At 57.4% G+C, this 14,285-nt stretch overlaps 1 protein-coding gene across 1 annotated transcript; it reads right to left on the bottom strand.

Annotated features, from left to right (window-relative positions):
- Positions 1-617: 617 nt before the first annotated feature.
- MCM9 (minichromosome maintenance 9 homologous recombination repair factor) lies at positions 618-13,049 on the bottom strand. Its single transcript, XM_078877147.1, has 12 exons — positions 12,731-13,049; positions 11,911-12,227; positions 11,458-11,539; positions 10,812-11,015; positions 9,009-9,134; positions 7,760-7,879; positions 7,108-7,282; positions 6,060-6,262; positions 4,943-5,149; positions 3,688-3,922; positions 996-2,133; positions 618-719 (listed from the first exon to the last, which is right to left on the bottom strand). The coding sequence occupies exons 1-12, from the start codon at positions 13,047-13,049 to the stop codon at positions 618-620; spliced, it is 3,228 nt and encodes a 1,075-aa protein (XP_078733273.1).
- Positions 13,050-14,285: the final 1,236 nt, after the last annotated feature.

Here is a 14,285-nt window from a genome sequence, read left to right as displayed (position 1 = left end):
CTGTGGAGGCCGCCGTGTGGTGCTGCTGCTGGTGGATTCGGGCGGTGGCGGTGGCGGTGATCGTGATGTAGAAGTTGCAACGCGCGCGGTTTGTCGTTTTACCCCCTCCGCGAATGAGAGAGGGAAACCACAGAGGAGCAACCAAGGCAGCCGGATCCGGTGGCAAAAATTGGCCGGGCCCTGTGGTCCCATATTGAGGTGTTTGTCCAACCCCAATAGCGAGCGTATGTGATGATGATCGTGGTGGCAGCGGTGGTTTTGATGAAGGTGTTGGTAGTGGCGGTGATGGTGGTAGCGGTGGTGGTGGCGATGCTGGTGGTGATGGTGGCGATGCTGGTGGTGGTGGTGGTGATGCTGGTGGTGGTGGTGACGACGCTGGTGGTGGTGGTGGCGATGCTAGTGGTGGTGGTGGCGATGCTGGTGGTGGTGGCGACGCTGGTGGTGGTGGCGATGCTGGTGGTGGTGGCCACGCTGGTGGTGGTGGTGGCGACGCTGGTGGTGGTGGTGGCGACGCTGGTGGTGGTGGTGGCGACGCTGGTGGTGGTGGTGGCGATGCTGGTGGTGGTTACTACGCTGGTGGTGGTGGCGATGCTGGTGGTGGTGGTGGCCTCCCTGCGCTACCGGGAGCCGCTGGAGAAGGCGGCGAGGCGAGCGAGGGTGCTGGAGGATACGCGGGGCCGCACCGATGGGTCAACCTCGGTAGACCGCCGCACCACCGGCTTGCGGCTCACACCGACACGATCACCGCCACTTCCACCACCAACACCATCACCTCCGTCGTTACCGGCGCCAGCACCACCATCACCTCTCGTAGCACTACAACCGAAACCATTAACTCTAGCACCGCTAGCACCACCAGCACCACCAGCACCACCACCATTCACACCGCCAGCACCACTAGCACCACCAGCACCACCACCATTCACACCGCCAGCACCACTAGCACCGCTAGCACCGCTAGCACCACCAGCACCACCAGCACCACCACCATTCACACCGCCAGCGCCAGCGTCAATGCCCCCGCCGCCACCACCATTGATGCGCTGTAAGAGCAGCAGCTTTGATCGTTTGCTGGTGCCCGCGTTGGGCTCCCCGGGTCCCTCCGGGCCTCCCCGCCCCCCGAGTCCCCGATCATCGCTGGGCCCTCGCAGACGCTTGGCGCTGTGACTCGGAGGGGCCCCGGTTAGAGGCGGTGACCCCTGCGGTGACACCAATTTCCGGGGCTCGCCGCTCCGGGCGGTACCGGAGGAGAGGGCCGACAAGTGGTGGAGCGGCGACGACGAGAAGTCCGCCACGGCGGTGTCCCGGTCGCTCCCGTGAGCGTCGCCGGGTCCGTGTCCGCTGGATTGTCGATGTCCTCGGGCCGCTTTGTGATCATCAGCAGCAGCATCAGCAGCAGCAGCAGGCTTGACGTGCCCGTGCGCATGAGGCTTGTTGTGCGTGTCATCCTCGTCGCGTCTATCAGCATTATTGTGTCTATCAGCATCACCGTGTCCCTGTCCATCACGTAGATTAAGTCCAAGCCGACCGGCCTCGCCGTGTCCATCGGCATCGTCGCGTCTGCCAGCCTCGGCGTGTCCCTGACCCTCGCCGCGTTCACGCCGATCGGTCTCGTGACTCGCGAGCGCCCCGCCGCGCCCCCGCGTCTCGTTCCGTCGGTCGTCGCCGTCGCTCCGCGCGTCTCCGCCCTTCGCCAGCGGCGAGCGGCCGAGCCGCGGCTTGCTCGGGAAGGCAAAGCGCGCCAACCTGCCGGGCGCCTCCTCCGACGTCCCCGCGTCGCCACCCGCGGCACCAGCGCGCCTGCCGCCGCCGGCCCCCGCGGCCTTCGCCGCCCGCCCCCCGCGCCCGCCGTCCGCCCGCGAGCTCGGAGGCCTCGGCGTCTTGGGCCCGCGCTCGCGAGGGGCGGGCGCCGCCGCGGCGGCGGGCGAGGCGGGGGCCGGCGGGTCGGGACCCTCCAAGGGGGTGGAGGTCAGGGGCCGGCCGCTGAGGTCGGAGGTCGGAGGGATTCCGTCCGGCGGGGAGGCGGGCGGGTCCCCGGCGGTCGGCACTCCGTCGTCCGCGGCGGCGGCGGAGGGAGAAGTCTCCTCTCCGTCGGCCGAGGGGACGTCCCCCCCGCCCTGCGAGCTCTTGAGGCTGGGGACACGGGAGCAGAGGAGATGCAGATGCCGGTTTGAATTCGAGGCCAAGAAGGCGTGCGGCCTAGGCTGGCAGGCCCGTGGACAGAGGCCCGGTGGCCGAGGCTGTGGTTAGGTTGACCGCGAGCAAGGCTCGCGCGCCGGTACGCAAACCGCCAAACACTTTACAATGTTCACATTTGGGGTTTTACAATGTTATTTCCGATAAAATGTGTAAAATAATATTGAAAGGTTTTCGAGACGGCTACGGTGAGCTTAGCATCGCACAACAACATCAACAACATCAACAACAACAACAACATCAACAACAACAACAAAAACAACAACATCCTGGACAATAACAACGCCGACGATGCCGGTCACTACAGTGAAGACAACAATGATGATGATGACGACAAAGAAGATGATGATGTTGATGACTACATTGACCACGGCAACCATGACAATGATGATCACATTGACAACAACGATGATGATGGTGACAACATTGACGACGACAACAATGACCGCAACGATGACGATGATGATTACACTGACGACAACAATGATGATGATGTCAAAGCTGATGATGTTGATGGCTACATTGACGACAACGATGACGATGACCGCAACGATGACGATGATGATTACACTGACGACAACAATGATGATGATGACAACATTGACGACGGCAACCATGACGATGATGATGACAACATTGACGACGGCAACCATGACGATGATGATGATTACATTGACAACAAAGATGATGTTGATGACTACATTGACGACGACAACGATGATGATGACGACAACGATGATGATGTTGATGACTACATTGACGACAACAATGATGATGAGGATGACGAAGATGATGATGATGACTACATTGACGACGACAACGATGACGACGACGACCGCAACAATGATGATGATGATTACACTGACGACAACGATGATGATGATGATGATTACACTGACGACAACAACCATGACGATGATGATGATGATTACATTGACAACAACGATGATGATTACACTGACGACAACAACCATGACGATGATGATGATGATTACATTGACAACAACGATGATGATGATGACTACATTGACGACGACAACCATGACGATGATTACATTGACAACAATGATGATGATGACGAAGATGATGATGATGAAGATGATGATGACGAAGATGATGATGACGAAGATGATGATGTTGATGACTACATTGACAATGACGAAGATGATCGCAACGATGATGATGATGATGATTACACTGACGACAACAACCAGGACGATGATGATTGCATTGACCACAACGATGATGATTACACTGACGACAACAACCATGACGATAACGATGATGATGATGATGATTACATTGACAACAACGATGATGATGATGACTACATTGACGATGACAACCATGACGATGATTACATTGACAACAATGATGATGATGATGATGACGAAGATGATGATGACGAAGATGATGATGTTGATGACTACATTGACAACGACGACGATGACCGCAACGACGCCGACGACGTGCGTGCCGGCGCGTCCGTACCGGTGCAGCCGCTCGGTCTCCCGCCGCAGCAGGTCGTGCAAGCCGAGTCGGGCGAGCAGCACGTCGCACTGCGCCTGGTACTGCTGCTCCGGCTCGTCGGGGAAGCAGGTGTGCAGCGCGTTCACGCCGGCGGCGCCCGTGAGCGCGCCGCCCTGCATGGAGGTCTCCATCACCGACACCACCGTCACCGCGTCCTCCACCGTCACCACGCTGCGCAGCATGAGCCGCGCGTGCGCTGCGCAAGATGGGGGGGTGGGGGGTAGGGCATCGTAACCGTGATGATGATCGCGTCATGTCGTCGTGACGACGATGAGCGAGCCGTCGTAGCGATAATCACTACGTCGTCTTAACAGCAATGCGACGGGCACACGGGTTAGACGCATGGGACGGGTTAAAGAGCGGGATGGCTTTCGGGATCGGCACTGTTTAGACCACAGGACGAGTTGAAACTAAAACGATGTTTATATTAACGGGTAAGGCCCACTGAGCTCTACAACTCTTTCTTCAGAAGCGACCTGGCCACAAATGATAGCTCAACGAAGTGGCTTATCACGTGGAAATTTATAGCAGCAGCCCAATACTCCAAATGCGTGTCGTCGATTCTGGAGGAAGAAACCGGAGGACCCGGAGAAAAATCTGCACGGCCACGGGTAGAGAGAGAGAGAGACGCAAACTCCAAATATACAGCAGCAGCAGGCGTCGGGGTCGGGATCGAACCCACGACCTCCTGCACACCAGGCGAGATAGTCAACATCGTGATGATGATGAGAGAGAGAAACACGCAAACTCCAAAACTACAGCAGCAGGCGTCAGGGTCGGGATCGAACCCACGACCTCCTGCATACCAGGCGAGGTAGTCAACATCGTGATGATGATGAGAGAGAGAAACACGCAAACTCCAAATATACAGCAGCAGGCGTCAGGGTCGGGTTCGAACCCACGACCTCCTGCACACCAGGCGAGGTAGTCAACATCGTGATGATGATGAGAGAGAGAAACACGCAAACTCCAAAACTACAGCAGAAGGCGTCAGGGTCGGGTTCGAACCCACGATCTCCTGCGTACCAGGCGAGGTAGTCAACATCGTGATGATGATGAGAGAGAGAAACACGCAAACTCCAAAACTACAGCAGAAGGCGTCAGGGTCGGGTTCGAACCCACGACCTCCTGCGTACCAGGCGAGGTAGTCAACATCTCCTAGCCACCGCGGGGAGGGGGAGGGGGAGGGGGGGGTCCGTGCCACGAGGCGGCTCACCCTCGGCGAGGCGCACGAGGCTCTCCAGGAGGCGCACGGTGGTGCGGGCGGCGCTGCGCGTGTCGCTGGCGCGCTGCAGCCGGTAGTAGGCCGCCAGCACGCGGTTCGCGTCGTCCGAGAGCTGCGGCTCGAGGGAGCGCGCCAGGCGGAAGTAGCAGCGCATGCGCTCCATGGGCCAGATGCCCTCTGCGTCGCACGGGGGGGCGCCTACGTTGGGGGGGGGGGGGGAGGGCACGATCATCATTGCCGTCACCGCCGTCGTCATTATCTCATTGGATTTGCATTCAGATAACCATCATTCCCAAGTTCATCGCAATTACCATCATCGTCGATTTGCATTCAAATAACCAACATTATAATACCATCGTCGTCGTAGTCGTCGTCATCTCATCCGTGATGACTGCCATTGTTTCCATCACCACGTTCATCGCCGTTTCATTCGTCACCATCACCGTCATCGTGAACATCGTCATCATCATCGTTTCACACGTATAAGTATCAGTGCCGTGGGCGTCCAAAGCGGAGGGCAAGTCGCCCCTCACCCCCCCCCCCCCGCACAATAAACGAGGGGGGGCCCCGCAACGGGTTACTTCCGGGCCTCTGGAAATCTCCGGAAACCTCACGGCCTCCGATGACCCTCCCGGAACCTCCGGGCCTGCGGCAGAGGTCGCAATCGGGTACCCGATACCCGTATCGTACCCGATACCCGGCTACCCGTACCCGGCCGGGTACGGGTACGGGCACCCGTTTGCGACCCTGGTGCGGCCGGGTACGGGTAGGCCGTGAGTCACTGGTGAGTCACCGTTTGTCACTCATTTCCCAACGTCTTGTCTCTTCTCACAATTCAAGTTCCTAGAATCAACCCACCCGCGCCTGCAACATGGCTTCATCCCAGAGGTCGCAATCAGGTACCCGATACCCGTACCCTACCCGTACCCGGCCGGGTACGGGTAGCCGGGTATCGGGTAGGGTACGGGTACCCGTTTGCGACCCTGGTGCGGCCGGGTACGGGTACGGGTAAGGACCTCCGGGCCTGCGGGGAAACCTCCCGCCAACAGCGCCGTCACGTGCGCGCGCGTGCCCGCCGACGCGCCGGCGGGCACGCTCCCCGGCCTACCGCGGTTGTGCAGGATGAAGGAGGAGACGATGCGGTCCCAGTCCTCGTTGCGCGCGTCCAGCAGCACGAGCACGAGGTCGAAGCGGCTGAGCAGCGGGCTGGCCAGCGCCACGCTCGCGCTCAGCGGCTCGCCCGCCTCCACGCGCCCCTTGGGGTTGGTCGCCGCCAGCACCGTTGTGCGCGTGCTCAGCTTGCACACCAGCCTGCCACGGGCCGGGGGGGGGCGGGGGGAGCGCCATCGTCACGTTATTATCGACGTCGTCGTCCGTTCGCAACGTCGTCATCGACGTCGTCGCCATCGCCGCCACCCCCCCCCCCCCCGATGACCTTCACCGTCGTTATCTTCATCGTCGTCGTCATCGGCCACGGTCCACGGTCCACCCACTGTGTTCCATGTGCCACATGTACGCAGCGCGTGTCCCGTGTCATCGTGTCTCGTACATGTCTCCCATGTCCCCATGTCTCCCGCATCCCCGTGTCTTACATGTTTCCCGTATCCCCTATATCTCTGTGTTCCGTGTCTCCCGTATCCCCGTGTCTACCATATCCCGCGTCTCCCGTATCTCCCATATCCCCCGTGTCTAACAATCATATTTATGTGTGTTCCATGTCTTGCTCAGCCGCATGTCTCCCGTATCCCCGTATCTCCCGTACCTCCCATATCCCCGTGTCTACCATTTCTACGTGTGTTCCATGTCTCGCGTATCCCCGTATCTCCCGTACCTCCCATATCTCCCATATCTCCGTGTCTCTCGTACCTCCCATATCCCCGTGTCTACCATATCTACGTGTGTTCCATGTCTCGCGTATCCCCGTATCTCCCGTACCTCCCATCTCTCCCATATCCCCGTATCTCCCGTACCTCCCATATCTCCCATATCCCCGTATCTCCCGTACCTCCCATATCCCCGTGTCTACCATATCTACGTGTGTTCCATGTCTCGCGTATCTCCGTGTCTCCTGTACACATCCCCGCCCGTCCCCGCCCGTGCATCCCCGCGCGTCTGTGGAGATCTCCGCGCGTGTCCCCGCGCGTGCGTCCTCTGACCCGGCCTTGGCGACGCTGATGCTCTGCTGCTCCATGGCCTCGTGCACGCTGGCCCGGTCGTGCTCGCGGATGCTGCTGAACTCGTCGATGCAGCAGAGGCCCCCGTCGGCCAGCACCAGCGCGCCGGCCTCGAGGCCCCAGTCGCCGCCGTCACGCACGGCCGCCACCGTCAAGCCTGGGCCCGCCCACAACCGCCAGTGACAAAGATCCCCCGCATAGCCTCACAAGACTGTCGGGGCAAGTGCTGTTAGCGAGCAGCACGTAAGAAACTAAACTGTTTTTTGTTATTTTACCAGGTAAGGCGCACTGAGCTATGTAGCTATTTTTCAGAAGCGACCTGGCCACAAATGATAGCTGAACCAAGTGACCGATCACCATGTGTACATTTGTAGCAGCCAAATACTCTAAACGCGTGACGTTGATTCTAAATGTGGAGGGAAAAGACCGGAGGACCCGGAGTTAACATCTCCTGGCCACCGTGATGATGATGATGAGAGAGAGACACGCAAACTCGAAATACACAGCAGCAGGGTCGGGAGTTGACCACCGCTCTGCGACGAACGCCAGTGGCTGGCATTGGCCGAGCAGACGGCCGGGGTCAGGGGTCATCCCTTTGCCGACGACCGCGAGCGGTGGGGAGCGGTGGCCGCACCGGCGCTCGTGGAGCCGATGCCGGTGGTGAGCACGGAGCGCGGCGTGATCTTGGCCGCGTACTTCAGCAGCTGCGACTTGCCGGTGCCGGGGTCTCCCACGAGCAGCAGGTGGGGCTCACCTGCGGCGGGGCGAGAAGGTCGTCAGGTTGGGTTCAAGCGTGACGAAGGGGCGACGACGTTTTGCTAAGATGCCTAATCTAGAACTTCAACCAGGAAGATGGATACTGATTGAGCAATCATTGGAAGGATGTTATTAACCAGGTAAAACCACAACTGCTGTTGGCCTGCCTTCATATCTCCAGTTTCCTAACCCTCCCACTCCCAGCCCCACCCACTTCCCCTCCCAGCCCCGCCCCCACTTCCCCTCCCCGGCATTTTGTGCCGTGCTTGAGTCTTACTCGTCGCCTCCACTCCCCCTACCCCACACCCCCACCCTCCCTGTCTCTCCTCCCTGCCCCCCCCCCCATCTCTTGCCTATTTGGCCTCTTGTTGCAGCAGCCCCCTTTTGCCCACTTCAGCAATTGTTTCTTGCTGTGGTTGTCCTCCCACCTGGTGACGGACGCTTGTGTTGCGCCTGAAACGTCGTGATTTTATTTATTTTATACCTACGTCACTTTACCGAAAGAACCAAAGAGTATAGATAAGATGCCATCAGGGCCAAGCGTGTGAATTGCACGCTGAAATGTTAAATAGAAGAGAAACGTTCTGTACAAAGTAATGTACAAAGGAATGTACAATATAATGGACAATGTCATACAAATGTACATTGTACACTCCGGTGCAGCCACGGAGCGGCATGCTGTGTGGCTCTTTAAGGGACGTCCTTTATTAAGGAGCGGCCGCCACCGCCACCACCACCGCCACAACCACCACCTCCTCCACCACCACGTCCTCCACCACCGCCGCCACCATCTCCACCACCACGTCCTCCACCACCATCTCCTCCACCACCGCCACCGCCGCCACCACCTCCACCACCACGTCCTCCACCACCATCTCCTCCACCACCGCCGCCGCCGCCGCCGCCGCCGCCGCCGCCACCACCACAACCACCACAACCACCACCACCGCCACCACCGCCACCACCACCGTCTCTTATTCACCACGCAGAGCGTTGCGCCTCTTGAAACATGGAGGATTTGTTTTCGCGAAATCGACAAGAATTGTCTCTTCTTGTTATACCGGTTGCCGACCGCCCCCCTGGTCTAAACGGAAGGACCCCAGGCCCCCGTGTTTAGGCGTCCTCACCTCTCACGCGGGTGCCCGACGGATCTACGCGTGCGACCCCGCCGGCAAGCACCAGGGCGACCGCCAGCTTCACCACGTACATGCCGAACACCTGCGGGCACAGGCTGGCCAGGATCACATTTCGGCCTGCGTACGCACACATACACACACACGCACACACACACACGCACGCGCACACACACACACACGCGTACACACACACACGCGTACGCACACACACGCGCACACACACACGTACACACACACACGCACACACACACGCGCACACACACACGCACACACACGCACACACGCGCACACACACACACACGCACACACACACGCACACACTCACACGCACACACACACACGCACACACACACACACGCGTGCACACACACACACGCGCACACACACACACGCAGGTAAATTAAGGGTATACATCCCGATGATTCCTGACAGGGATTACATCATCCCGGCTGAAATCTCGCAAATCCTCCTGGCACACGGTGATTTCATTGTTCATACCGCTGATGATAATGATGATAATTGATCATGATGATGATGGATCAATGATGAAAAACAATGAAGATGATTGTGCCGACGACTTAATAATGATGATGACTCAATGATGATGACGGTGATGGCTCAATAATGATGATGATGACGATGATGATGACGATGATGGTGACGATGATGATGGTGACGACGATGACTCAATGATGATGATGGTGATGGCTCAATAATGATGACGATGACTCAATGATGATGATGATGACAATGATGATGATGATGACGATGATGATGATGACAATGATGATGATGATGACGATGACGGTGATGACGATGACGATGATGATGGTGACAACGATGACTTAATGATGATGATGACGATGATGATGACGATGATGATGATGATGATGATGACGATTCAATGATGATGACTCAATAATGATGATGATGACTATGACTCTATGATGATGACGATGATGACGATGATGACGATGACACAATGATGATGATGACGATGATGATGACTATGACTCTATGATGATGACTCAATAATGATGATGACACAAAGATGATGACGGTGATGGCTCAATAATGATGATGATGACGATGATGATGATGGTGACGACGATAACACAATGATGATGACACAATGATGATGATGACTATGACTCTATGATGATGACGATGACGACACAATGATAATGATGACACAATGATGATGATGACGATGATGATGACTATGACTCTATGATGATGACTCAATAATGATGATGACACAAAGATGATGACGGTGATGGCTCAATAATGATGATGATGACGATGATGATGATGGTGACGACGATAACACAATGATGATGACACAATGATGATGATGACTATGACTCTATGATGATGACGATGACGACGATGACACAATGATAATGATGACACAATGATGATGATGACGATGATGATGACTATGACTCTATGATGATGACTCAATAATGATGATGACACAATGATGATGATGACGGTGATGGCTCAATAATGATGATGATGACGATGATGATGATGACGATGATGACTCAATGATGATGATGACGATGATGATGATGACTCAATTATGATGATGATGGTGGTGATGACAATAATGATGATGATGACGATGATGATGGTGACGACGATGACTCAATGATGATGATGACTCAATGATGATGATGACAATGATGACTCAATCATCACAACGCTCATCACGATGACGACGACGACGACACCGACGCCACCAGCCACAGCGGACCCTCAGGGCGCCTCTCGGCCCCGCGACTCCCCCACCTGCCAGCGGGTTGTGGGCGAACCCCTCCCAGAACTCCTGCACCGCGCGGCGCTCCTCCTCGCCCAGCTCCACCCCGAGCCCCGCGCCATCGTTTGCCACCTCCAGATGGTTCGCTCGTAGCACCAGCTCCAGGTCGCAGCGAGAGCCGGGGACCAGCGGGCGCCAGCGCTGGGTCACCACGCCGCACACCGTGACGTCGTCTCCTGCGTCGCGCACAGACAGAGATCCCCCCCCCACCCCCGTGCAGACTTGACGAGACTTTTGAGGCCCCGGTGCTGTTCGCGAGCGGCGTCTACGAAGGTGTTATTGGTCGACCGAGATGGCTGAGTCACGCGCACGCACGCACACACGCACGCACACACGCACACACGCACGCACACACGCACGCACGCACGCACACACGCACGCACGCACGCACACACACACACGCACGCACACACACACGCACACACACACGCACACACGCGCCCTCACGCCATCTGGGACAGACAGGAACTAGACGGAGCGTTCCACCACAGGACCCTGAGAGATGGCGACGATTCGGGGATGCATTCTTCCAGCACTCGGTGGGTTAGAGCCGACGACGATGGCGAATGAATGAACTATTTAACGAACGAGTGAATGGGCTGCCACACTCTACCCTACCGGATTTACAGGTGTCCACCAAATCATCCTCCAGCACCACCACCATGGAGCGGGGGATGGTGCCCATGGCCAGCTTCTGGACCTGCGCGTCGCACGGCGAGACACGTTCACCCCGTGACACCCCGCACACACCGCTCGCTCGCTCGCCCGTCCGTCAATCCACTGCCAAACGATGGCCTCCCCCACGCCGTGCGGGTCGTGGGGGTTGGTTTCTCCGTTCCTGACCACGGCGGTCGGCACGGGTTGGCGAAGGCGGGGAACGTGCAGGGCACAGTGCAAAGTGGTTTTCCTGCACTCTGCTGAGCGCATGTCAGGCGGTCCCACGGTCGCCTATGACAACCGAAAACTCCGCTGTGTCGTGCGGCTCTCAACCCCCAACCACGCGGCCCACGGAGGGACCGTCCTCCCGGCGTGGAGCGCGGCGGCGGCAAAGCTTGGACACGAAACACGAACCTGCTCCTGTATCTTGACCTCCTGGTAGTCCCGGCAGACGCCCGGCTGGCCCCCTTCTCCGCCGACGCCGGTGAACCTGGTGGAGCGGCAGGCGGGCGCGCCGGGGCAGACGGCGGGGGTCGATAGGCCGTGGAAGGTCTCGAGCTCGGCGCGCACCGGGAATCGGCGTCCGCAGGCGAGGCACGCGAAGGTCCGCTCGTGCTCCAGCAGCCGCGTGGAGCCGGTGCGGATCACGGTGCCCGAGACGCGCAGCAGGCGGCCCGCGTCTGACGCCAGTGGCAGGCGCTCGCGGCTCAGCTCGGGGCACTGCGGGAGACCTGCGGGGAGAAGGGACGGGGCGGGGCGGCGGCAATTGTTTTTATTCTGGCAGGTTGTCCGCACCAGAGCTGCGATGCGGAGATTGCCGGTTTGATTCTATTTCCCCGTGCGCGGTGGTGGAAACAATGCGCGAGTTCTTTAAATCACCCCCCCCAGCCCTCTGTTCACCACCACGACTACCAAAGATCCCCCGTATAGCCTGTAACAGACTGTAGGGGCAAGTGCTGTTAGCGAGCAACTAAGAAGGCCGGCACGGCGCACGAGGGGGTGGGTGGCGAGCACCGCGCCCGACCGCCTTTGTCTCCCCAGTGGCGATGTTTACACACCGCACCGGGTACTCATATGAGGCTCAGTCGATCTAGGGGAGCCCCAGGACCGGTTTAGATAATCGTCACCGGTGTTGGCCGTGAGCGGGAATCAAACCCGGGTGCCCGGGTTCACAGCGCAGCGCGCTAACCGCTACACCACCGCCATCGCCACCACCTCCACCGCCACGGCGTACCGGTGAACCTGGCGTGCACGTTGGGCTTGACGGAGAGCGCGGCGTCACCGTCGACGACCCCCGCCCGGCGCGCCAGCAGCGCGGCCTGCGCGCGCGCCAGCGCCTCGTCGCACGCGGGCAGCAGCAGCGAGGGCAGCGCCAGCACGCTCTCGCCCAGCGCCATGTCGCTCTCCAGCAGCGCCATGGCGTCGAGCAGCACAGGGTAGTGGTGCGCGGCGCCGGCGGGAGCGCCCAGCAAGCGCAGCAAGTCGGCGCCGTGGTGCTCCAGCGCGTAGGCCTCCATCGCCCGGCCCAGCTGCTCCAGTCGCTCGGCCTCCATGGCCCCAGCGGAGGAGGAGAGGAAGTCCCTGCGGGGGGCATGGTAGGTTGGTATAGATGAGTGAGCTTCTGGGAGGGTTCAAAGCGGGAAGCAATGTCAACTAAAACGAATACCGACACTCGAAATGTATTGCTGCAGAAGGATTTCCCGCATCGAAGCTGGTCCTCAAAGAGTGAGCAACGTGAAGGTAAGGAAAAGGTGGCACGTAGAAGACAACCTGGTGATGCAGGCAGTGGTGAGAAGGAAACTGGCACTGTTTGGACATATATATAGCAAGGACAACAGGAAAATTTAAAAAAAAATTGTTTTGATTTAAAACTTTCACGACTGCAAGGATTCATATTCTTGGTTATTTCGGTAAAGTCACGTAGAAGGGAAACAATAAAACAATAAAAATGTAAAATAACGTTCTCACGACGTTTCGACTGCAACACAAGCAATCGTCATAAGGTGTGAAAAAAAAGTGGCGTTTTTTTCTTACTGTGTTTTTTTACACCTGATGATGATTGCGTGTGTTGCAGTCGAAAGGTCGTGAGAATTGTATTTTTTCTATTTTTTCTATTTTATTGCTTCCCTTCTACGTGGTGACTTTATCGAAATGTGTTGTTGTTGTTCGGAAAAATGGAAGGAACTGGACAGAGAGGAAAACCTCCCAGAGAATGGCTTTACGACGACATGAGAGATTGGTGCCAGAAGATGTTGCCACTACTTGATCATATTACCACAAGAAAGAGGAAAGTGAAAACAAATTACGGAATGTACAGTGGACACCTACGGGATATCCACCCACATATCACGATGATGATCAACTAAACTTTTTGATTTAACCAGGTAAGGCCCACTTTTTTCAAAAGCGACCTGGCCACAAACGAAATGGATTATCACGTGGAAATGTATAGCAGCCAGACAGTCCTAAGGCATGTTGTTGATTCTAAATGTGGAGGGAAAACCTGGAAGACCCAGGGAAAAATCCACGCGATCACGGGGAGAGAGAGAGACACGCAAACTCCAAATATACAGCAGCAGGCGTCAGGGTCGGGATAAAAACCACGATCTCCTGTATACCAGGCGAGGTAGTTGACATCTCCTAGCCACCGTGATGATGAGAGAGAGACACGCAAACTCCAAATATACAGCAGGCGTCAGGGTCGGGATCAAAACCACGATCTCCTGTATACCAGGCGAGGTAGTTAACATCTCATAGCCACCGTGATGATGAGAGAGAGACACGCAAAC

This window comes from Lampetra fluviatilis, chromosome 47 (assembly GCF_964198595.1).
Source record: "Lampetra fluviatilis chromosome 47, kcLamFluv1.1, whole genome shotgun sequence".
Taxonomy (NCBI): Eukaryota; Metazoa; Chordata; class Hyperoartia; order Petromyzontiformes; family Petromyzontidae; genus Lampetra; species Lampetra fluviatilis.
Note: the sequence above shows the minus strand (reverse complement) of the source record. Positions and strands in the feature narration are given on the sequence as shown.

What these genes read in the sequence shown, in the direction of transcription:
- MCM9 (XM_078877147.1), bottom strand. Translation starts at nt 13,049, where the DNA reads ATGGAGGCCGAGCGACTGGAGCAGCTGGGCCGGGCGATGGAGGCCTAC. An exon ending in CGTGCACGCCAGGTTCACCG is followed by an intron (nt 12,228 to 12,730) that starts GTACGCCGTGGC and finishes TTCTCCCCGCAG; the next exon opens with GTCTCCCGCAGTGCCCCGAG. An exon ending in AGGTCAAGATACAGGAGCAG is followed by an intron (nt 11,540 to 11,910) that starts GTTCGTGTTTCG and finishes TGCGACGCGCAG; the next exon opens with GTCCAGAAGCTGGCCATGGG.